Source organism: Phalacrocorax aristotelis, chromosome 3, assembly GCF_949628215.1.
Source record: "Phalacrocorax aristotelis chromosome 3, bGulAri2.1, whole genome shotgun sequence".
Lineage (NCBI taxonomy): Eukaryota > Metazoa > Chordata > Aves > Suliformes > Phalacrocoracidae > Phalacrocorax > Phalacrocorax aristotelis.
This window is the reverse complement of record NC_134278.1, coordinates 2,595,854-2,620,601: the sequence shown is the minus strand read 5'-3', so window position 1 is coordinate 2,620,601 and position 24,748 is coordinate 2,595,854. Positions and strand designations below refer to the sequence as shown.

Genomic DNA, 24,748 nt, shown 5'->3' with positions numbered 1-24,748 from the left:
ATCAATACTGCCGTGAGCCTGTGAAGTATAAATAGTTACTCCCGTCATATTTATGGAGAACCCAATAGAGATCTACTTGCATTGGCTACAGGACTTAGTTTCAGCTCAGTGACTAATTCCTGTGAGACCAAAATTGAGAGTCTTGTGTTCGCACCAAACCTCAAATTCCTCTCAAGTACTGACTCTCATCCAACTGTGGATTAAAATTAGATAGGTGAAATGGTAACTGCAGCCAGCTGCCTACTCTGCTCTTCTGACAGAGGATGCTGCGCCACGGTAGGGGTAACCAAAGTACTCTCTGACCATGGTAGTTTTAGGACTGTTCAATTTTAATCTTATTCAGTATTTAAGTTAAAACTTTTTTTAAAAAGACTCTGTTTTCTTCCTTCCTCTTCTGAAACCACGATGCCCACTTATCCTCTTTAGAAGATATCTATGGTTTAATCTGGAAACTTTACACCTAAATGGGTCATCTTGGCCCATTTTCTCCAATTTAATACTCTTTAATCCCCTCCAAATAGGTTCACCCCAGCTTTCACTCAATCAGAAAGTATTCACCTATTCTTATATTGCATTCTCGATGGCCGTATTAACTGCACATACACTGGAATAAATCGAAAAAGCTGCTGCTCCTCTGACCGAGGGTGGCAGCTGATTAACAGGGCACATCAACGTGCCGCAACGATTCCAGAAAGCAACAGAACAACGTGATATCCAACTAAAACTGCGCAGAGGCAGAACATGACTGAAATCTAGCTAAAGCACAGGAAATTAAAACTATATAATTCAGAGTTTGGAAATCTATGTTAAAAGTCTGACTCAAAGTTAAAGCTGACAGACTGTTCTTGTGCTCACACAAAGCACAGAGGAGCTCTAAGATCACTCTGCAAACTCTGAATTACCAGTATAATAAAGATGCACATGGCAGTGTGGCCTTACCTCCAGACTTCTTTCCTGCTGTGAACTAGATCTTTACAATTTCAAGTGGTGATTTTAATACTGAAATCCAACATATTTCCAGCTAAAAGAGAGAAGAGGAGGTGGCTCAGGAGACTGGCAACAAAGTAGGAAACCACTAGTTTTGAATAGAAGACCAAGCCACCAGCAAGAGAAAATAACTAATTAATGGTTGTATCAAAAGTCTCTTTGAAATACATCGGTAGTTTAGTTTCCAACACAAAACCCCTGCCACTCGTTACTTTTTGCTGTAACTCCCTCTAAAGAAGCCTGTGACTGTGCTGCCACTTGCACTGTGAGTGACCACGCACTAGATGAATAATCTTCATCCTTGAAATAATCCCTCTGGGAAAATCTGACTGCATTCACAGCAGCCCAGTTTCTTGCTACCTATTCTGTAGACAGGATTTCTCTTGCCAACTCAGTCTGACAGAAGGTACAATCAGAAGTCAAGAGGTCAAAGTATCTCAAGAATCTGATTGCCAGTGGACAAGCGTTTGGTCATGCCTATAAAAGAGGTATGGGGAACAGTGATATAGGCCTGGCCAGCAAGAGAGACGGATGACAGCACAGTACAGGTCAAGCCTTTCCTTTCAGGCTGACAAGCTTCAAACTTTGAATACATTTGCTTATTGAAGAAACAGCATGGATAGCAATTACATTGAAGATTCACGACAGAAGTCATTTAAAAGAACACACTAATAGGCTCAAATTCAAGGATGAGATTTAGACCACTTCAGTTCATACTGGGATTCGAGATACAGCAGGGGTTGCCTGGACCAACACATCTAATTCTAATGTTAGGTTAGGTGCCCTTTGCTATATAATGCTACATTAATGGTGTATTCATCCCCTTTCACCAAGCCTGTAGTGGTGCTAAACCCTCTTGCACAGCTCTGGTACCCCCCTAGGATGTTCAGTAGATGTATGGAGATCTCTCTTTTAACAATAGCCTTTCTCTGATCAAGGCTGAGTTTCTAAGAACTGCATGATTCTCCTTCTCTTTCAGTGACAGAAAAGTAGAAGTAGAAATAACAAAACAGCCAGACCAAGTGAAGAATTAAATGCTACTGTTCCCTGGTTTAAATGTCTAGCAAATACCAAACCAGGGGCACTCTCCAATTTAGCAAACTGCTGATAATCATAGTAACCATTTCTCTGCTCTTCTCAGACAAATCAAGAGAACACCCCCCAACAACTCTGGAGCTCTCAACAATGGATTTTTGTGGGGTTTTTTAGCTTATACTTACACTACTGGAAAAGTTCTGAGCATACTTTACATGGGGATGGGACGTTATAAAGCCTCTTGGGGGTCTTCAGTGTTATTCACCATTCTGTAAGACACAATGAAAAGACACAAGAACGTTAGAGATTTCTATGAAGGGCAAATACATTCTGACTTCTTATCTGACTTACAGTTATACAACCGGCTTACAGAGGGCAACCTTACAGCAGTTTCGCCAGGCAGTAGCATCAAATCAGTTCTCATTAAAAAAAACAAAGGCGCCTCCAGGGTCCTTCTCAATCACCCAATCCATCCCTCGGCTAAAAGGCTGTAGAACGTATACCAATCACTAAATATAGCCACGGTTAAGAAAAATGCTCCCTGGAACCACTGAATTTTCCTATAGCATCTTTCAATTTATTCTCTTTTTACATGGTCTTGTTAAAGCCTCACCCTCTTTCTTCACTTTGCCTTCAGGTGCTTTGGCATGGTTTGCAACGGACCCATGGTCTTAATTAAAGTCTGGCAAATATTCGTTTACACCCAAACACTCTATAAATTATAATGACTCAAGTTATACCTAAACAAGGCCAACTAGCTGAGTATTCTGAGCTTGTGTACACCCATGGGTTAAAAACTGGAAATGTTCAATCACATTACTCTGGATAATCTGTAACTAACCCAGACCCATATATCGTCACAGACATATACTTCAATGCACATGGTAGATTCCTAAGGAGAAGGTTGATGTCTGGTAGTGTCATCAGTCCAGAGACAAAAATTTAAATTCCAATTGATTTCTTTTGGCCACAAGTAAATTCATCTATGCAATCATTTAGCCTTATGACAGTTACCTACCCTTTTAACTCACAAAAGCTATTAAAAGGATTATTTGGCTAACATCCGCAAAGAGCTTAAAAGACAGGTACTATGTTCTGAAAAGGAATGACCTAATAGAATTTTCTTTAGCTATCACCGCTGATGTCTTTCTCCACAAACTAACATGGACAGGAAGTGCTTCAGAAGTCAAACTATTAACCAACGGGAAAGAGAAAGGCAGGATATTATATCCAGGCAGATGCAGAAAGAACTAGAGAGAGTATTTACACTTCAGGCTACGGACATATGTGAGCTGGAATAGAAAACAAGTGGGTAGAGCAGCACAGGGATTTGCACGGGATAATTTACTCTGTTCTGTAAAGAAATGTCTGTAGTATTAGTCTGTAATATTAGCAACCAAGCCTTGAGGGCGGACACATCTTGGATCTGCTCGGTGGTTAGGAGTGGTCCAGACGGTATAGCCTGGCTCCTCCTCTGTCACCCCGCTACAGGCTTTGGGGAAGAGCTGCACCGATTCCAGACGGAGTCCACTGGGCACACACAGGCTGTACTGTCGCTTATGTGGCTTTCTTCTTTTTTTTTTTTTTTTTTCAAAACTCCTGGAAAAACTTAGGAACTCTCAGGGCAAAAGGCTGGGCTGAATGAACTTTTCCAGAAGTAGCAGCAGTCAGCTTCTGGCCACCAACTTTCCCAGGGGTTTTCTGCCTGCCCCTCCATGATTGCTCCCACCCAGAGACGGCAAAGCAAAGCGCTGGGTGTTCTGGGGGAGGGAGCTGCTGAGAGCTGGCTGCTACCATTTCCAAAACAATTCATTTGGCCCACATCTAGGTCTCGAGTTGCTTTCTTCCTCTCCAGGACGGGAGGTCGCCAAGAGCAAGGTCACAGACAAGATGAGTGGTCCCAGCAGACCACAGGTCATGTACTGTGGCCTGGGAGAGAAATCGTGACACCGAAGTACTGACGGATGGAAAAGACAAACACACGGGTCCCTTGCAGTCAGCCACCCCAAACCTTTTAAAAGATAGTTCTACACCAAAACACTTCTCTGTTAAACCTCTTAACTGCATTTAAAATATTTTCCCTGAAGCAGTCACAAAAAATGTGAGATCATGCTGTTGACTTATTGCCAAATTTTGAGTTTAATACAGAGAGCTGTTTTGTTTTCCAAAGAGGAACAAATTAAGACTTAAAATATACAAACTTTCTGAAGGTCAGAGAGGCTAATGATAGAGAACTGGATTCCTCAGAGAAAGATATGCTTCCAGGGCGAGGAGTGTGGAAGAAGCAAAGAAGAAAACCCACGAAGGACAGAAAAGATCACCTTCCATCATCATGAAACGCAGTATTAAAACTGGAACATGAGATCAGACAGGGAGCCAAAGAAAAGGCTGCAGTAACTCAGATGTGAGATGACAAAGGCAGGACAATGATATTAGTGATACTAATGGAAGAGGTAAAAAGAATGGTACAGACCTCAGATGTTATAAATGAAGAGCCATTAGGATCTAGCCCAAATCTGGGATGCGAACAGAGGAGGAAGGAACTTTTCCAAGAAACTCCAGATCTGTGAGCGCAGACAGAGGATGACAGCATTTCAGCAGAAATAAACAGGAGAGAGTTCATGAGAAAATAAGAGGAATTCTCAGTTTTTGCTATGTTAAAGGTTGAGGCAGCACTATTACGGTCTGAAGGCAATTGCAAACTGTCACAGAGCGAGCCAAGCAGTAAGGCGGGTCAGGGAATCCTCAGGTCTGCCTTGCTAGCTGGACTTGTGAAAGCAAACGCAGTTACACAGAAAGGAGAGGAAGCTAGTGCTTCCTACGCCTGATGCCAGAACAGAACGGCTGCTATTGAAAAGGGTTACAAATAGTCTTTGACTCAACGTTGGTCTAAAGTTCAGTGGCACAGAAATACCTTCCCTGCCCCCACACACATGTAAAGGTTGCTTAAATGTTTTTGTAATTCAAGGGCACATCAGCCAGGAACAAGCAACCCCTCGCCTATAATTTTAGCCAAAAGAAGGTCAGCCCCAAACAACATAACTTCCGCCACCAACAAATCATGATTCTGAAATCATGAATCAATATCCCCCTTTCCCTCAGCCTCCTTTTAGCATAAACCAAAGCAGCATACCAGGTTTGATCACAGCAGCAAACGCAGGGGTCACCACAATCTATGGTTGATATGCAAGTAAGAACTCACAAACCTTTGCCCTTTTCGTATTATTCATTAAATAAATTATCTGCTAACACAGGGAAAACACTACCAGCTCTCCTTCCCCCTGCTGGCACAGCCAAAAAAAAAAAAAATTCAATATTAATATGGAAATCATGGCCACAGTTGTAGAATCAGATGTAATGAACAATCTTGTCCCCAGCTTAAGTTGCTATAAAGGCAGCTTAAATGTACAATGGATGAGTCTTCATGGCAATCTGTTTTTCAGATATTAAAAATCTCATTTTCTCAGTACCAAGGACAAGTGGAAGTGTGAAGCACTGGAGTATCAACTCTGCATTTGTCTCACTTGACATGAAATCATTCTCATTTTAGTTCAGATTTTTAATACGTTCTTGGGATCCACTTCAGTTTTCTTCATTTCTCACTGTATGCAATTAAATGTTTTGAAGTATAGTTCACCCTGATCCACACCACCCTGCAAAGGCAAGGAGGAAGTCATTTGGTAAAGATGAGGCTGATATCACTTATTTGGAAGAGAAATTCATTTTCCCTTTTAATTTCTGAGTGAGTCACGTAGTGAAAAATAATGCCACCAGTGTGTATTTCACTAATACCTTCCTTGGTCAGTTCTTAAAAAGGGCTTTACAAATAACAGATTAAAAGCTTTTGTCCTCAGGGAAGAGAAACATCACCATTTCATCAAAAGTAAACCATGAACAGAGGGGCTAAAGTCTTGGCTTAAAGCTGCACAGGATAGTATTAGTTGCTGAGCATGGTATCTGCTTGAGGACACGGCTCCCACTACTAACAGCAGGACTATTACCAAACCAGCTACTGAAATGCAGAACCACCAAGTTTCAGCTTGCTGATACACCTCATGCATCGGATGGTGAAGAAATGCAAATTCATCCCCAAGAATGAAGTTTTACCACTGCTGAATTCGCAGTAAAGGCAGATTCCCAACCCCACGTGTAATTACGAACTGATCCTCTCGTAGAAGTAACAAAATATTTCAAAATTTAAGTCTTTCACTTAACATACAGCTTAAGGTCTGCAGGAATCGTCAGGTCTTCTGGCTGTACTCTGCGTGTGTGTGCGCACACACGTGCCTATAAACATGGGCTGTTACATTTCATCCGCTTCACCTTCTCTACACTGAGGCCAGTGTAAAGTAAACCAAACGTGATACCTGGCTTAACTTATGTCCAGAAGACATCTTGCCTCGAAAACAGCAAGAGACCAAGCATCCATCCATTCTAGTTCATTCCAGTGATTAATCACCCTCTCCCTTACAAATGCATACTTGATTTCTACTCTGAATGTGTCTGGCTTCAGATTCCCAACAGTAGCTCCTGTTAAGCCTTCCTTGGCCAGCTTGGAGTCCTTTGTTCTTAGGAGACGTTCAGACAGGCTGTTGTTTACCCAGTGCTTTAAAACTCCTGATACTGCTTTTGTATCAAAACTCATCTGGGTGCACGCACAAAAGTAGGACCAGTGTCCAAAATACTACGGCTAATCTAGGACTCTCTAGCCCATTTTCCCAAAACAGGGTTATTAGGGGGAAAAAAAACCAAACACTCTGCCATATGACTTGAGGATGTGTTACATTTGTGCCCTGGAAAGCAAGGTTAAGAACCTTCTCTGAGAACTGCCACCTCCTGAGCACACGCTGTGGCGTGGCGACACGCAGCATACAGTTTCACGTAGTCATTGTACCGCAACACACAGAGAAGAGTGGCTTCTTAAGTCTCCAGGCTCCAAGTAATTTAAATATCACTTCTTTAAGTGAGTACTCTGATCTGTACCTTCAGCATGGCTTGCACAGACCCTCAAGAAGGCGCACAACAAGCTCTCATCAAGAATCAGTGTGCAACAAGTAACACAGTCACTGCATTTGCTGCAGCTTCTGGGCTACCTGGAAGCGACGCCTGCAAGGAGCATGTTGGCTCAGTTGCAAGGTAACAAGGCATGAATTGCTACGGCAGAGATCTTACCTTAAGGGACAGGTTGTGACCTTCTAATCACAGAACCACAGAGCGGCTGAGGCTGGAAGGGACCTCTGAGGTCCTTTTGTCCAAGCCCCCTGCTCAAGCAGGGCCACCCAGAGCCAGTTGCTCAGGATGATGCCCAGATGGCTTTTGAGTATCTCCAGGGTTTGACACTCCACCAATTCTCTGGGCAACCCGCACCAGTGAATGAAAGGGAGCAAGAGAGCATACTTTTTATGAACACAAAAACTCTTGAAGAAACTGCTCAGAAGTTACCTCCAATCAGTGCTGTTTTCAGTCTCATTGTGACTGTTGCTTTACCAAACCCTTTACAGTGCAAACCAGGAGAAAGCTGTATTTTGGGATTATGTGAAGGAATAGAGTAGCATCTTGCCAAGCTTACAGCAAAGATTTTTTTATGGGATCCTCTTCTTCCTCAGAACTCTTGAACTGACAGGAAAACATCAAAAGCCTTTTCCCCTTTAGAAAACACACATGTCAATCTCATGATAAAGCCACAGTTGGTAAACTTTAAAAAGCAAGGAAGCAAATAGTTGCTCCCACAACATGCCCTGCAATAGATCTCCTCAGAACAATTAGCCAAGGACTGCAGTTAAAATTGTTTCTCTCTCCTTTTCCCTCTCCATCCCCACAGAAAAGAAACCTCCTCACCCAAATTTAGTGGAATTACCTAGAGTGCAAGCCAGAGGCCAGGCTCCATTTTGAAGCAACCTAGCAACGGATCCTCTCTACAGAAAGACTGAGGTCAAAAAAAATCATGAAGTTTCCCAAACTCACCCAAGGCTTCCAGAATGGCAGAAAAGTTCATCTGCATTTCACTGGAAAGGACTCCGAGTTACCCCAGAAGTCCCGAAGATACATAAAAGGCAACGCAGCCCCAGTAAAAGGACATAATTTAGTATTGCTTTGTCCTTAACGGCAGCTGGAAAATGAAATGCTGTCATCAAGATACGTACGCAGACACATTTCAGCAGAGAACCTCAGGTTATAGTCTCGTTATTGCTTACAAATGAGCTTCCAGCCTTAACACACCAAGCACCTACACTGCTGTATCTCCTGAATTTCAGTATGTTGCCCCCTTCAATCATGTCTAAAAACTTGCCTGGAACCAAAATCCAGGCTTGAATTAGCTGTTCTGGCTAAAATTACAAGCAAATCTCGACAGCGGAAGACCGACAGCAAGGCACACGAACTCACGGCTAATAGCGATAGCTAACGGCTGCTGCAAAGACCACTTCCTTAATGATCAAATAGGTTCTCTTAATCCACTTAGATCAGTTCGAGCACTGACACAGATGAGGACGAGTGAGATGGTTGTTCACGTGTGAGAGAGAATGTAAGGAGACAGTGACTCTCAGTTAAGTGGTTCGGTTCAAACTGTTTGACACTGCATTGCAACAGAGCAGAAGCTCTCACAAAATGAGTAACTGCATGTCAGAAGACGACAGGCAAGAGCAGAGAGCTGAAGGAGCAGTTCAGAGCCAGCCAACTCCTACAGAGCTACAATGGGCAAGACATACCCTATAAGTAGAACGAAGATTTAAAGCACTTACATGCCAACAGTAGGGATTATTCCTTGAACTCTGTGGATATGTACATTGTAAGGCATATACGTTCATCTGGACAAAACTGCAGATGGGAGATTGCCAACTGCTTGAGTCCAAGGCCGGGCCAAACATACAATAAATGAGAGGCTCATTCAAAAAAGATCCCAATTAACGCTAATTACCTTGACAGTTTTCTGCTAGGAATACAGTAACATAGTAGCACTAGATACGCCAACTGAAATGAGATTCTTGATTGCCAAGTGTAATGTGTGCATACCGCGAGCGTACCTCCTCTGCAGAATATCGTTAGATGTGAGCATCTCTGCTTGCTAAGTCTATCCAGGCAGGCTCAGGTGCAGTCTGCACCTGTGTGGTTATGACCATAACATGACCAAAATAATGCTGCAGTTACATTTTTCACCAACTGGAAGTGCTCAAATGAATTACTATGCAGTATGCTGTGGAAGAACTTGACCTCCTGAAGTGCCCCAAGTTTGCCATCTCTCTAGTCTAGCTAGCACCAAGTATTGGTTTTGGCACAGAGGAATTACTTACCCTGTTTGACTGTAATTTGGGTGCAACAGGATGCTGACTAAGCACACTAAGCCCAACAGTGCACACTAGGAACAGGAAAGAACTACTGTGGCTTCCAGGTCTCAGCAGGGAGCTCAGTTTTTAGAGAACAACCTGCCAGAGTTGCCCTCCATACCGCACATAGAAAGATATACCCAGCTGAAGGAAAACCAGCAACAGCAGCAGCAGCACAGCATCTTGCAGGCCCGAGACAGTCAGCAGTGCTTTCAGAACATCCATCCGGTACATAAAGCTTTGATAAACTGCTCTCTGCCTGCTAGTAACAGGACATAGAGAGATGATAAAACATACTAGCTTTCCCAATGTCTAGAGGACAACTAACCGAGGCTACTAGAATCCGTGCTTACAGAGCTTGGCTTTTAATCTTGCAGTTGTGCAGGTTTACATGTTGGACTTCAAGTTCGTAGTCTTTTAATGACCGGGCTTCCTCCTTGGCTGGCAGTTCCACTCAGACCCCCAGCTTGCTTGTCCCAAAGAAGATACAAATGTCCACTATGAAGACTAACGCTCAGTTGCCATGAAGGTCATGGCCGGTGACAGGCAAGTTCGAGAGCATGAAAATGGGAGGCACTGCCAAGCATACACCAGTCTCAAGACGACAGAGCATTCACCTGACTGGACAGGCAGAGACCTTCCTTCATCTATGCCTCTCCAGGGGACCCGTAAGCACCTTAGTAGGTGCCACCAAAACTCCTCTACCAGGATTCCCGAAATCATACTTGGCATCAGGTCACTTGACAGAGGGAGATTAATTGTAGGACAGGGGTACCACAAACCCTTGGCAGGCACAGAAAAGTGCTCCAGCACGATCCTGTGTGAATACGAAGATGCCCAATGCAAGATGCATGCGTGTGCAGCTGAAGCGAGCTGAAGCACCTATGCCCCGTTGCTGACCTAAGAAAAGAAAGCTGAAGTGTATCTGCCATCACTAGTACCAGGAACAAGCATGGAAGGGAAATAAGTAATGCCTTACGATCTTTTACTTTTTGCATTGCTGTATGGCACAAAAATAAGTATTAAGAGGAATGTAGAAACACTTGGCAATAGCAAATACACTGCATAAAATTGAAGTATTATCTTTTCCAAAATAGGTTTTGAATTTAAGGTCATCATCCCCTTTTCCCAAACAGTAATCTGATAACATGCTGTACAAACAATAGATTTGTTAGGGACTTCACAGAACATTAAATGGCGTTCTGAAAACCTCTGCGAGCTCTCAGTTACTTGTAATAAAGTAAGTGTGCAACCCTTTTCTACACCCAAACAAGTTTGGATAAAATTGTGCCATAAAAGGAGACCACAAGCACGGCAGTCTTGCCAATGTCCGCCCTCTGCCTTACAACAAGGTAGGTTTGACAGACGGTCATAGGGCACCCATCTGTTATTCACTTTGGAATACAATTAGCTGTCAGAGAATCCGCATGTCCGCCAGCGATGCTGGAACTGGGCTGGGATCCGGCAGATGTGTCCTCACTGCAGCAGCAGATCAAACAATTCTCCTCGCCCCTCTCCATCCCTGCGCCCTTGTCAACTGGTTGTGCTTAAAGTATTGATGTGTGGCTCTACCCTCCTCTTCTGCTTTCCCCTCTTCTTCCTCTCTGATGACCCAGACTTTCATCCATGTCAACCCAACAGTACGATCCAAGTTTTCTTTTTCACATGCTTTGCCAGAAAGCCTGTGGGGTTCGTTCACCCCTGCAGAGGTACACGGTTCAGCAGATGCAAGTGAAAGAGGGCAATCTTTTTTCTCCAAGGTAAAGCTGTACTCTGGCAGATTTATTCGCAAGACACTCCATCTTGTTTCTACTCACTGACTAGTTTAAAAGAAACTGAGATTACTTTGGTCAGCAGACCAGTAGCGATGAAAATGTTCTGGTTATACTGGTGTTATGGAAATAAATTTTAAAAGGGGGGGCATTTGTAATGTGCTTTCATAATTTCATGGTTTGAGGAACTTCATTATTTGGAATAGCACACTTGAAAAGGAACAATATTTGTCCATGAAAAGGCCATTTGTTTGTTTGAGGTATTTTTCATGTGGTTACTTATTGCCTGAATAGCATACGAAGGAGAGTAAGAGTTCAGTAAACTACAGGCCTTACTGTTATAAGTACACCCTGTATAGAAGCCTCATACACTTCTGCCCAAATAAATAATTAAAAATAAAAGAAGCATTCCACAGCACCTATTGGAAGTGGCAATAAGATTCAAGCAACCATCAGACGGATGCTCAAGCAGGACATCCTAAGAGCCAGCACAGTTACTTCCCCTATCTGTCCCTTTAGCCTAGACAGCATGCCCCAAACGGCGATCGCTTGCCGGCTAAATATTATTCTTGCAAAGGCCTTCTCCTGCTCAACATATTAACAGGGATTTATAGGAGCGACTGTCCAGAACACTGCTTAACAATGCTAAGAGTAGAGTTCTAAGAAATCAGTAGTTTGGCAATTACGAATATAGGAACACATGCTGAAATACATGCTCACGCATGTATTGCTAAACCTGTAATCCTAGTTTTCTTTGGTTTTTTTTTCCCTCCCCATAATAAGTGGTTTAATTTTAGGAGGAATGATTCACTCAGTGCAGGTTTGCTTGCTTTATTTATTTAATATTTTTTTTCCCACTTGGAATCCATCTTGGATGACATCTAACAAGAAGATTGGAGGAGGGAGCCAGAATCTGGCTTTCTAAAGAAAAGCCAGCTCACTAAATGCAGTGTCTCCCATAATTTTGTCATACTTAAGTATCACTATAACTTGGTAATTTCCTCCTGCAATAAACAGCAGATACAGGGCAGACACATCATCCCCAGATGGTCTGCTCCGGCGCAGTGATCCAACTGTAGGAGCCTCCTGCACTGATCTCAACCTAACCAGGCTGAGCACCTTGTACAAGACAGGCTTAGGGGCAAGGAATACGTATCCGTTTGTGCATTTTGCTTAAAAAACAAACCAAACCAAACCCAAATCCCCCCTACTTTGAGGCTTTGATTATAGAAGTCTCCAATTCTGCTGGTCTCATTCATAACTTCGGGGGCTTCTCCCAGAACTCACGATCTTTGCTGCAGACACAGAGGAATTAACTCAAGTTTAGGCAAGCTGCATTGCCCAGCCAGCGGCACACAGAGAGGGCAGGGCTGTTCAGCCTCTGTGCTTGCCCTACCACCAAAAAAAGAGCTGTGGCAGTGGCAGAAAGCCTTGACCATAGATGCAGAACGCCAGCAGGTGGCTTTTGACGCATGGAAGGTAACAGGGAAGGAGGTAGGCAGAAGAGCAGATGACAGCTTTGGGACAGCACTGTAGGACTATTACAGCAAAACTTTGCTAAATATATCTGCAGTGCAAAGTAGGTGGGTCAGAACATACCTCCAAGAGAAATCCATATTTGGAAGCATAGCCCAAGTGGCAAGCTATATGTTCAAAGTAGGTATAAGCACAAGCATAAGGGCTTTAAGCAAGAACACTTGAAGGATTTGGAGTTGCCCTTCCCCCCTCATATATATTTTCAGACAAAACCACAAAGCAAGGCTGCAATGTAGAACACTCTTCAGGAAACAGGCCAGAAAAATAAACAGATGCACAGAAAGGTGAAGTGACCTCCAGTCTCAAATGAAATTATTTAGGAAGCCTGGAACAAAATTGAGACTCTGAGCTACTGGCCTCCATTCTCTCACCTACAACTGGGCTGAGATTCAGCAACTCCTTCCACGTGCGACACGCAAACCTGCCGAACTGCAAACGGCGAGCTTGTTATTTCCCGAACACGCAGTACTCTCAGGGCTATACAAACCAGAATACCAATTCCAACGTCAAGAATCCAATAAGATGAGGAGAAAAAGCAGAAAACACAAGTTTTTATTATGGAGAATTCTGAAAAAACGCATGAATTTTGCTGGGCTGTGACAGAGTTCTGCTGAATTCCCTTAGAACAGGAAACCCAGCTTCAGCTGTGGGAATGTATTGGAAGTGTTGATAAAAGCCAAAATGGCAGAACATTTGGAAATGCATAATTTAGTAGAGGACGTCCAGTACAGATTCATAAAAGGAAGGTCATGCCTGACAAATCTGCTGAAATTCTTTTTATTATACGACCAAATCGTTAGGTTAGACAAGAGTGAAACAGTGGACATAAGTTATCAGGATCTCAGGAAAGCATTTGATTTTGTACTGCTCAGATTGATTTACAAAGTCATAAAGCATCGTGCAGGGAAAAGGAATTGAAATGGATTAAAGAACACTTTAGGGATAGGAACAAAAGCAATGCAGCGAGCGGAAGGAGCCTGCAACGGGGAGGTATAAAGGTCAGTCTGCTGCTAAACGCATAAAAACAGGCTCCGAGAAGGGTAAACTTCAGCTCAGCCACCATTTTAGAGGGAAGAACACCTGAGTTCGGTGACAGAACTGCAGGAGAGTATTACTAGTGGTTGGTAAATTAGCAGGAAATCAGGTGCAGGAAGATGGATGAGCTAGGCTCGGCATTTGACAAACGGACTTGAGAGGTGTTACACCAACCTGTGGGATTCACTTGTACTAGAGCTGATGTGCGAAAGGACCTTCTGGCTGGGAATCTGCATTCATTTTAAAGAGGATTCGATAATTTTATGGTCATTAATAAAATCTGCAGCTATGCATGTTGTGGTAATGATATGGGTAATTAAATCTGAAGCTTCTGGGAATTAAGCTGATAGCCTGAAAGGGTCAAAAAGAAAACTCCCCTTGTGCTTAATCAGAGGAATAGCTTTGCAAGCTGGATAGATGCATTAATTGTCCGATACTGACCACTACTTGACACACAATGCTACATCAAACGGATTGATCCAGCTCCACTCCCCACAAAAATTACTAAGATTTCATGTAGGACACACCAACAGAAACCATCTTTTTGGACCTGCATGAAACCCGCTTGGTTTGGTTAGCTCCTCTTCGGCAATTCTGCCCAGACAAAAATACTTCCACTTAGTCTGACACTTCCAGTGGGCTGCTGATAACATCTTGTCCTGAAAACCGCCAATTATTCTCATCGCTGGTAGGCTGGAGACAAGGTCTGTTGCTTGATGATGATGCAAGAAGTTCTCATCCTTGTCTTTTCTTTCTTAAGAGAGTAGCAAATCTTTACAATGTCCCCATGAGCTGGGGTAAAATTCTCCACAGAGAACTGAGCCTCAGCAACATGCTACTTGGCCCAAGGTCACCTGTTTTAAAGATGAGAACAGAATGTGGATCTTCTGATTCCTACTCCTGTGCCCTGAATACCAGGCCATAGTGCTGCTGCCGCCACCTGTGGGGACAGCCTTTCAATCTTGAAGGCTGTCAAAAGCCAGCAGCTTTTATGAGCACTAAAACTCACTTTAAATAAACTTCAGCTTAAAAAAAAAAAAGTTACAGGAGAACAGGTGGACTCCTGTGACACCAGAATTCTTCAATGCACAAAGAATCTTTCATCTCGCTGTTCTACACGACACCTTTAAATATTCTTCCACATAAAGGCATGATATGCAAGAGCAAAAGAATAACTGAGAAACAGTAATCCCTAACAGATCAACTGTGCTTTATCTACACAGATTTTGCTTTCATAAAAGCACAGAGGAAGGGGGGGGGGGGGGGGGGAAGAAAAGTACATTCTTATTGTTTTCTGAAGCTTAAAATAACCACAAAGTGAGAAAAATCAAAGCTGTTCCATAGAACAACTAGGAAAAAAAAGGAAAAAAAAGTCTCGCTGAGCATTTGAGAGAGATGGTAAATGGCAGAAGATAGAATTAAGAGATTTAGCGAGTGCTATGGTCACCATGCTTAGATCCTAAATTTGGTCTACGCTGAAACCAGTGTGGTTTAAATTGGAAGCATATGCTAGAATGTATGTGCCCCATATATAACGATAGCTGTCATTGGCAGCAAAGGCTACAGTTATGGCCACCATTACATACTCCGTTTTCACTTGCTAACTTCTCTGAAAACTTTTTTTACTTTTTTTTCAAATATAATGCAATTGAACGCAGGCAGTTTCTGGAGGAAACTTGCTAACTGTGGGAGACGCTGAAGGCAAAGGGGTGGGAAGAATTAGCACAAATTGTCTGTACCGAAGACAGGCAGAGCTGCCATCAATTTATTCTTAGAGTTCATTGAACATGGAGTTTTTCCACTTCCAGAAACAAGCAGAAAATGCATTATTAACTATAGCTGTTTCTGAACCAAACACCATTTGTGTTTAGCTTTAAACAGGGTCCAGCCTGGTGCTAGGGGAAGCAGCAGGGAAGTGGCCAAAATGATGCCTAGCAGAACATTCATTTGTTCCTTGCATACAGACATCTCATATTTTCCAAATTGTTGAGCTGTTCTGTAACATCTGCGGGCTGTCGAGCTATTTCCCCTTACTCCCAAAACCAACCAGTGCCACATCCAGGGTTTGTGCAAACCCTTTTTGCCTCAGCCTGTGTTACCTGCTGGACTGACGATCTACAGAAAGCTCTGAAAACCCCACAAACTTCCCTCTCAGCAAAAGCTTCCTAGCCACAGTGCAGCTTATTTTCTAAAACCCCTCTGCACAAGCATTTTCTTGGAGCTGTCTTCCTGAGCTGAGCTCTCTGCCGTTTCATGCAGTCAAGCAGTCTTAAGGTATCTGCGTGAGCCTGTCCAAATGGGTCAGGTACCGACCAGCTCAAACGGCGGTTCAAAAGAGATCGTCTCAGAGCAAGGTTGACTTGCCTTCAAAGCTGCGGACCACTCTTGTACAGCGGTAACACGATGAACAGACACCATCTGAAGAATTATTCCAGCCCTGACTTTCATCATTTCTAGACACGTCTTTCTGTTACCCTGTCTTCACGCTACACCCTGTATTTTCAAAGATCAGGGAAGATTCTTTATAATTCACCATTCAGACTTCCAAAGGGTTTTTAATATATTTTTATATACACACACTTTATTTTAAACCCAAATAAACAGTTATTATCCATTAACCTCATCCCATTCAGCCCCACCACCCAAAAAAGAGAAGCAGCTGTTGGAGAGAAACCCAGGGCCCTGGTGGTTCTACACACGTGCAATTCAGATATGAATTAAAGTTCCAATGGTTGCCAATTAAAAAAACTCATAAGACTTTTTGTGGTGCGGATGCATGCTGCTGTCCCCTCTATTGCCAGCTACTGCGGTACCACAGATGGGGCAGCAGCATCCTCCCAAAACATGCTTCAAGAGGCACGGTTGTACCGTCACAGGTGGGAACTGCACTTTCCCTCTATGTCCTGCTGCAACACGGACTGCTAACAAGTTTCTAACAGTTATAATTCAAAAAGATCTGCGCGATACCTCCTGTCTACCAGTGACACTAACAACCGGCAATACCAGCAATGAGCTGCTGTTTGAATTTAGCCCTACTGCCCATGCTACAAGCTGCCAATTTTAAGGGCAATGAAAGACAACCAAATCTTTTTAATTCACACATCATTTGCATTTTGATTCTGAACTTCTTAGATGTTTCTTGGCCTTCCCTAAGTGCATGTATGTCGCTCAGAGGGATATTAAACCCATTCAAAGGTATACACACCAATATCCAGATGAGAGTGGGTGTAAAGCCTCTCCTGCACACGCTTTTAGACCTATCACACTCACCACCTCACCATTTTCCTTTGAGCTGGACAGGTAGTATCTTGGAAAGTTTCTCTTCCCTTCTGAGAACTGAAAATTTTGACTCTCATTACTCAACAGAAGTATCCAAGTTTGGAAATTGGACATCCACCAGAGGACTGGAGGATATATAAATCAACACATCAGACCTAAAATGTATACGGTACCATTTAATGCAATATGCCAAAAATAAGATGTGAGTTCCTCTAGACAGTCTGCAACAGGCAATTATCTCAAAAACAATTTTTCACAAGAAGTTCTGCACATTCTTGCTGACTAACAATTCTGCTGCCAAGCACAGGAGACTGTAGGATGAATTTTTTTGTTTTTAGTTAGTTCTAAGAATATTATCCAAAATACTGATTTATATAAAGGGGTACTTTCAACTTCACTTATTACTCAGATCTTTATGACTCTTTACATCCGGTTGATAATGTATTGGCACACTTATCTGTTGTATAAACCTCTGTTCCTATCCACACAAGGATACTATTTGCTAAGCCAGTTTAGTCCCTGTTTAAATATGGCTTACCATTGAAAACACAGCTGAATTCCCACAACTGAGGTTAGTCATATAATTTAAAGACCTCCTGGAAGACATTCAGAAGTTACAGCAATAAGACTGCTGCAAGACCCTCTAGAGAACAAAACGGGGCAGCAGTCTTGGAGGGCGTCTGGAGACCATGACCTACATCCCTCAACTTCCACCTTTCTAAACAAGTATCCAAACCATTGGGGGGGGGGGGGGATGTAAGTGAGTGCAAGTTCACTGCATGCATTGGTTACGAGTTGTCTCTCAGCTAGCAGCCACAATAGATGGATCTTCCTAGATTCACTTTGTATTAAAAAGAGAAAAAAACTCTGGTTGTCTTCAGCTAGAGACGGTAGAAGGCACGGCATGCCCTTATAACATGACACAGTTATCAAATGAGCACCGTATCTTAGAACAGTTATTTTAAAAGCCAAATTTAGGGGAGTGTTGGGGGGGCAGGGACGACAGCAGTGGCTTGGTGGGTATCGTGACAGACTGCGCATGCTATGACAGCAGTAGGGCTACAGTGCCACTCATTCGGAAAGCTCACAAAACCCTCTCAGGGCCTCAGCAACCAAGTGGAGTGGGAGAAGTTATGACCCAATACTACTTAAGCCTCAAACCCAGACCTCTCCACTCTAGGAAATGACAATATTGTATTCCTTAAAGTAATATAATTTCCTCCCTCATCTCTTTACAGGAACATAAAGATGCTTTTATCACTATTCCTACAGAAAGAAGGGAACAAGTACACCAACATAAGTAATCTCTCACCATGTCAACACTGTCCTCTACGCAATATTACTATTCCAGTAGAAATCATCCTTCCCCTCCATCAACACAGCTGCACAGCTAAACCTGCCACACACAGGCCACCAGCTCTACTCCAAAATGTGAAGAGGATGGTTTTACCTCATCCCGTCTTGCTGGCACTGGGGCCTTGGACTACATGTATTGAGCTCTACAAGAGACGTCTGATGCACATAGTGAACTACCTGGATCATTGGTAGGGGTTAATGACTAGTGTGTGCTGGTTGATTCCCTGCAGTTCTCACCAAGGATTTGCACCAACGGAACCATTTAAGGATTTGAAAACGATAAAGATAACTCTGTCAGTCTCGTTTTTTAGGACTTCCTTTAGAATCCAAATCAGAAAGTAAAACACCTTAGCCATTCTCCCACTGTCCTCACATTCACAGTTAGCGTTTGCTTTTCTTTAAGCTCTAGCTCCTGGAGTCAAATGGTAGAAAGAAAAGTGGAAAAAAGAAAAGCTGAGAAACGTAAAGTTAATAAACAGATGTGGTATCCTTAAGATGGAATCAACCCCTTTACTTTACCAAACCCTGATTTAGTAACAACTTTTCTTTGTATATTTGATACTGTAAGTAACAAACATCAGTTAGTTTCAAATACTTGGGAACACAAAGTTCCTGGCAAAAAACCAACCGTGATTGGTCAAAAAAAACCTCTCTTAACCTGTAAAAAGGAGTTTGGAGCCACTCTTACCTGTGACTGAGACTGACCAGTCCAGAACCAGCAAGCGGCCTTGTTGGGAAGAGCTGTACAGCAGATGAGCTGCAGAAAGCGGGTCAAGTAGGCTTATACGGAAAACTGGTAACAGCCAGAGAGGTTTGGGCAGGGGCAGGCGCCTGATAGCCTGAACTCTTGTCAGTCATAATATATGAAGCTGAAGCCCTGAGCGTGGTTTCTGCCACCTCTTCAACTGCAAGATAAAGGCTGAGTTTCTGCAAGTAGAGTTTTTACTGTAATCAGAGACTGGCTACTGGGCTAGTCTGACCGTCTGTCTGACCCTGCAGGGATATTATCTTCTTAAATGGCCTGGGCACAATTTATGTACAGCCATTCCACGAGCCAGAGTGCGTGAATATATTGTAAAACATGGTACCTCAGAAAAGACTCGCTTTGCATCTACAAGGAGAAAACTGACACCGTAAGTCAGCATCCAGTTGGCTGGGGGAGAAGCGGGGATGACACACACATGCATATAAATGGATTAGATCACAGCCTCCCAGTTGCTCTAAAGCAGTCCACTAAGATTTACCTTTAATATTCTTAAAATGTTTTTATTTTTGAAATACAAGACAGGAAAGTGCCCCATTTTTCACTAGCTGAAGCCAAACTTGAAATAACAAAACAGTCTTAAGTAGTTAACGGACTACAAAACCCACCCCGATTTCCAGTCAGCATTACAGAGACTCGCAGAGTAACACTGTGTACCCATTAACTCCAAGTCCACAATTTGGCCAGAATTTGTTTTGCTGCATCACAGCCAAATCACTTTTTGTGTCTGTCTTCCTCCTACGTGGGATTGCCTTAGCAGAACAGGATGCCAATACTGAAAGCACTGACTGTCTCCGACTTTACCATCTTTGATTAAGAAGGCCCTTTTATTGCAGGATCACTTAGACTTTACAGATAACTGTTGCTGCATTGAGATGAAGTTACTGGCAGGAAAAGCCTACAGCAACTCAGGGAAGAGCAACCAGAATATTAAGACTCCCCAAGTGAGCTATTCCAGAAGTCCAATGCAGAAATTATTTTCATAGTATCAATTTTTTGCTGAAAACTAGGTCGGCAATTTCTTGTACTCCCCACAGCAGACGCAGAAACAGCGTATTCCTCATTTCCTTACAAGAAACTTTCGCATCGGGTTTGAACAACTCTTGGCAAGCAGGCGGGTTACTGACGGTTTCGGTGTCCTTGCCCTTTCCTGCCCCTGTAGAATCCTCTCAGAATTCAACTCTCCATCTTTTTACGGCCACATTTCCAGCTTCTACGTTAACTTCACAACATCTCGCTCCCAGCCCTGTTCCCACCCCACGCTCCCATCCCATTTTTGTTTGCCCGTCCAACTGATCAAGAGAAAGTGTGGGCTACAGCTGGTTCAGGGACTGCCTCTGTGTTGACTGATTAACAGTAATCAAAGACTGCAAATCTGTATGCCTACTCCCATGTCCACATTTCTGAGGGACCAGAGATAACAGTATCAAGAATCAGGTGTTTCACAGTGATGGGCAAGAAATCCTCATCTGTTATCAAGACTGGCACACATCCTGAAGGATCTCTTTTCCATTTCGTTTTACATCTAGCAGTCTCTGTATTATGAGACTGGGTAAACAGCAGTTACCACTTAATTTCTCTTTCCCGTTTGATATTTCTGTTCTGTCTCACAATGGTTTTCTTCCTAAATGGATGTCCCAACACATATAAACTGGCTCAGTATGTTGCATCAGCCACCAACTTAAGCTTCACATTCAGATACGTGCAAAGGTTTTAGAGACAGAAAATTAAAATTCTAATCTAGGATGTGGGACATAAGCACCCAAGGATGTAATAACAGATGTTTCTAGTTTATCGTTAGGTCGTATGTACAATTGCTTCCTCCCTCCAGCTTTACAGATCTGAACAGCAACTGTATTTTGTGTTCATATAAAGGCTTTTTTCCCCCATCAGAAAAAAATTAAGTATTTTCTGACTTATTAAAACAGAGCTTAACATCTGAAAGAACACGGTAAATGTACTTCGTCATTTCCAGCAGCAGTCACTTAAATGTTGGGAGGTAAAGCTATTTATCATAGCATCACCAAGGAACACAAACGGCAGCAAATGAATGACCTGACACTACAGAATTCAAGTGAAACAGACTCACAAAGTGCTGGAACCTCACTTTTTGCCCCAATTTACGGTATAGCACATTCAACAAGGCAGTGCTTGTAAATCAACATGGCGAGGCTTTTGTTTTAAGGCAGTACAAAAGTAGAAAAGTACATGCTGAAGAATTAATTTTTTTTTATGGCAGGGGGAAAAGCGAGGCCCTGCAGCATCCTTTAGCCAAACACAGGCACACTTTGCAGCAGAGGACAAGCACTGTGCTGGAAGAAGCATCACAGGTTTGATACTGTTGAAGAAGATGGGAAGATATCATCAGCTTTGCCCAAAACTGTTGCCTTTCTTCCTAACTGTAAATGTTTTACCCAGTGCCTGAGAGTGCAGAGCAATAAGCAAAGTTAATTACCAAAGGATTTAAGGTGCTCTTTACAGTTGAGACAAAACTGTCATCATCCCATCAATTTCAATAAAATAAACATAGTAGAAAATCTAAACAGACCACTATCTCTTGTCTGTTCTTATTCAATCTTCATTGTAACTGCTCTAAGGCTTCAACAAGTCTCGTGGTCTAGGAACAAAAAAAAAAGTGTGAAAGACACTTGTTTTTAATCACAGGAAAAGTGAGCTGCGCCTGCCTGCCTGCCTCGTTAGCTTTGTGAATTTAAACAGTGACCAAACCACTTGAACTTGTCTGAGAGAGACACACTCTACACTAAAAATAATAATAATAATAAAAAAATCTGCTGTTAAAGTCCTTCAGAGGGGAAAAAATAAAATTCAATATGTATTCCAAGCTGAAAACTATCTTAGTACCTTTCTTTCACCTTGATTACCAAACCTAGATTGCATTCACCATCAGAAAAATGCTAGGAGATGATCTGCATTCATATTAGTTTCATAAGGGAAGATTAAAACAAGTTTTTGGAATTACATTTTTAATTGACTTTTTTAAAATTTCTATTAAAATTTTGATCAACTCTTCCAACGCGTACATTTACTATAACATTACTTAAAATTACAGGTAAAATATTTAGCAGCATTAGCTCTTGCTGTCTTGTGGGGAGGCCAGGGAAGGAAGGGAAATAAAGCCGACTCCTGAACAGGTGGCAGGTACAGTGTAAGCACCTGGAAGGAGAGCCCCAAGTGCTAAACCGCTTTTGCCCTCTTTTGCACATGTAAGGAATATTTTGTTCATCTAATTCAAACCAATGACTTGTTCATTCAAAAGCTGAAAAGCCAACTGGGAGTTTAAGAAAAAAAAACAACACAAAAAAAATGAAGGAGGAAAGCTTGTTTTCCTCTTCTAATCTGTTAATAAAAGAGGTGAGAGAATAAGATCTGCCAGCTCTCAAACCTTGAAGGACATGGTATCCAGAAACAGTTCAGTTCATTAACTGCAGATAATGCTTTCTTTGTTTAATGAATCAGGTTTAAAATGTAAAACATTTATGAGATGTTATTGTCATCCTTTTTTTAAAAAGCTGGCTTTTTAAGATAGCTACATTTAAATACACATCTCAAAATGGTGAGGGTTTTTTTACATTCAGTTCCAGTCCTCATCTATGTAGCCCTCATTTGCCATTTCTCAAAAATGTAAATGTTAAAGAATTTAAATGAGGATTTGACAAATTATGTACCTGATTAAGGACATATTCCTGCCATACTTACCCTACCAGTCAAGCATTCCCTTTTCCTGCCCAAAGAAAGAAATTAAGAAATTAACTTAAGAGCTATACTTGTTTGCAAATAAACACACTTCAAATAGTCACCAGCCAATGAAAATCAACCTGTCTTTCGGAAAATAATGAAAGTACAATCCCAAAACAAGATTAAAATCAATGATTTGAATCAAAGCTTCCCTCTTGCTGATGTAAATCAAAGTGATTTAAATCACCAGTTTTGATCAATTCACTCATTTGCATAACCTTGATCGTTTATCCCTTAAAATGTCATCTAGGGGCCAAAGTTAGCTGGGTATTTCTCTAAATCTCAATTCACCCAGCATAAATAAGGCTTTTGTGTTTGTGTTTAAAAATTTATAAAATTCACTATCAACTAATACATTTCCACTACTGATGCCTAATCAGATTTGGGATGCTGAAGTGGTTGAAAAGATAAACAAATGCACATTCTGCAGTAATCCCAAGTAAAACTAGAAATATATTACAGCTGACAGTGGCTCTGTAGATGGCCTTACTATCAACAAATAAGCAGGCGCACTGACGGGACAAACAAGTGTTTACAAGATCCCCTCAGCCCATCAATTATCTTTAATACAGTTGGGTAGAGCTAGGGGCTATTGATCTACAGTGGTAAATTTTCACAGCATGCTGTTTTCCTGCATTGATCATTGGACCAAAGCGGGGATTAACACAGTGTAGGCTCTCCTTCATTAAAGAAAAACTGCCTTTTCTAAAGGCAACAAAAACGTTCGCTAGACCCTACCAATCTTTGTACCTGTGGAAGCCGGATTTTTGTTCCAGTTCTCCCCAGCCTGCCTCAGTGTTTCCTAGAGAGACTGTTTCTGATGTGTTTAGGCCTTTCCCGGTTACCACAATTTTTGCCTAGTTTCCTCTACCCTCAGACTCTTCACTTGAACTTTCGGGTGACTGTGATACTGCCCAAATCCCTTTGTAGGCCACCCTTCAAAATACCAACTCTTCTCCATGGTTTTACCTTCTTTCCGGCAGCCTCTAGTTCAAGGGACAACAAGGAAAGCAAATGGAGACACTGGAAGGAGGCAAGCGCACTAAGGAAACTTCGGGTGTCAGGATCACACAAGTTAAACAATTATCAAGCGTGCTGGGACAGCACAGGAATCAGCTACTAAGAATTCAGATGATGCTTTGCATGCATGACATTTTACGCAAACTACAACCCTCAAAAATGAAGAGCAAACACTGAGTGCTTTTACCTTTTTTATTAATATACACAAAAGCAAGATTGTCTTGAGTACCAAGTAGGTTTGGGTTTTTAAATGCAAACACTTTACGGCAGCAGCACAAAGCTAATAACTGTATCATGGTCGTTTTGATCCAATTACAATACATTTTAGGTTAAAGTAGTACAGTACCTTAAAATTTAAATAGTGCTACAATTTCTCATACAGAGATACCGCTCTGAAAAGTTCTTGGTTGGAGAACGCACAGCCCCGACTGTGTCAGCTTTTCCACTCGGGAGATTCAAAGTGGATTTAGCAGGATTACTAGCATTCTTCAGCACTTTCAGGATCAGAGCTTAAATGGTATCGCCAACACTCGCGTGCAAAAAAGAAGTGAAGGAAAAAGGAATCTGTTCCAAAGAAAATCAGGAAGCTATCGATCCTAAATAGCTTTGTGCTTTCGATTTCAAACTAACAGGGAAGAAATGAAAACCAAATACTCTATGTTTTAATAAGAGAGAGTTTTATCTAAATCCATGTATTTATAATCTATGCATTTCTTGCTAATTAATAAATCAAAATATGCAATAGGAAAAAACAATATTTTTAGATGACAAAATTCAGATCATACTAAAGGCATTCGTTTGTTTCAAGATTGAACAAAGACAACAAACTTTATAAATATTATTATGCTAAATCCTAAAATACCCTAGCTGGGCAAACCAACAAAAAA

At 42.1% G+C, this 24,748-nt stretch overlaps 1 protein-coding gene across 20 annotated transcripts in view; it reads right to left on the bottom strand.

Moving 5' to 3' along the window:
- HMBOX1 (homeobox containing 1) overlaps positions 1 to 24,748 on the bottom strand; it is a 127,616-nt gene that overhangs the window by 77,803 nt on the left and 25,065 nt on the right. For 15 of the 20 annotated variants that reach the window (XM_075086505.1, XM_075086514.1, XM_075086521.1 and 12 more), the window contains exon 2: positions 2,208 to 2,291. The exons of 1 other annotated variant lie outside the window; for it this stretch is intronic. In XM_075086505.1, the coding sequence (XP_074942606.1) occupies positions 2,208 to 2,230 (23 nt within the window). In that variant the 5' untranslated portion in view covers positions 2,231 to 2,291. Of the gene's footprint in view, positions 1 to 939; positions 1,022 to 2,207; positions 2,292 to 4,495; positions 4,587 to 9,484; positions 9,604 to 24,748 lie in introns of all 20 variants that reach the window. 4 more of the 20 variants (XM_075086516.1, XM_075086518.1, XM_075086507.1 and 1 more) reach the window with 3 other exon arrangements.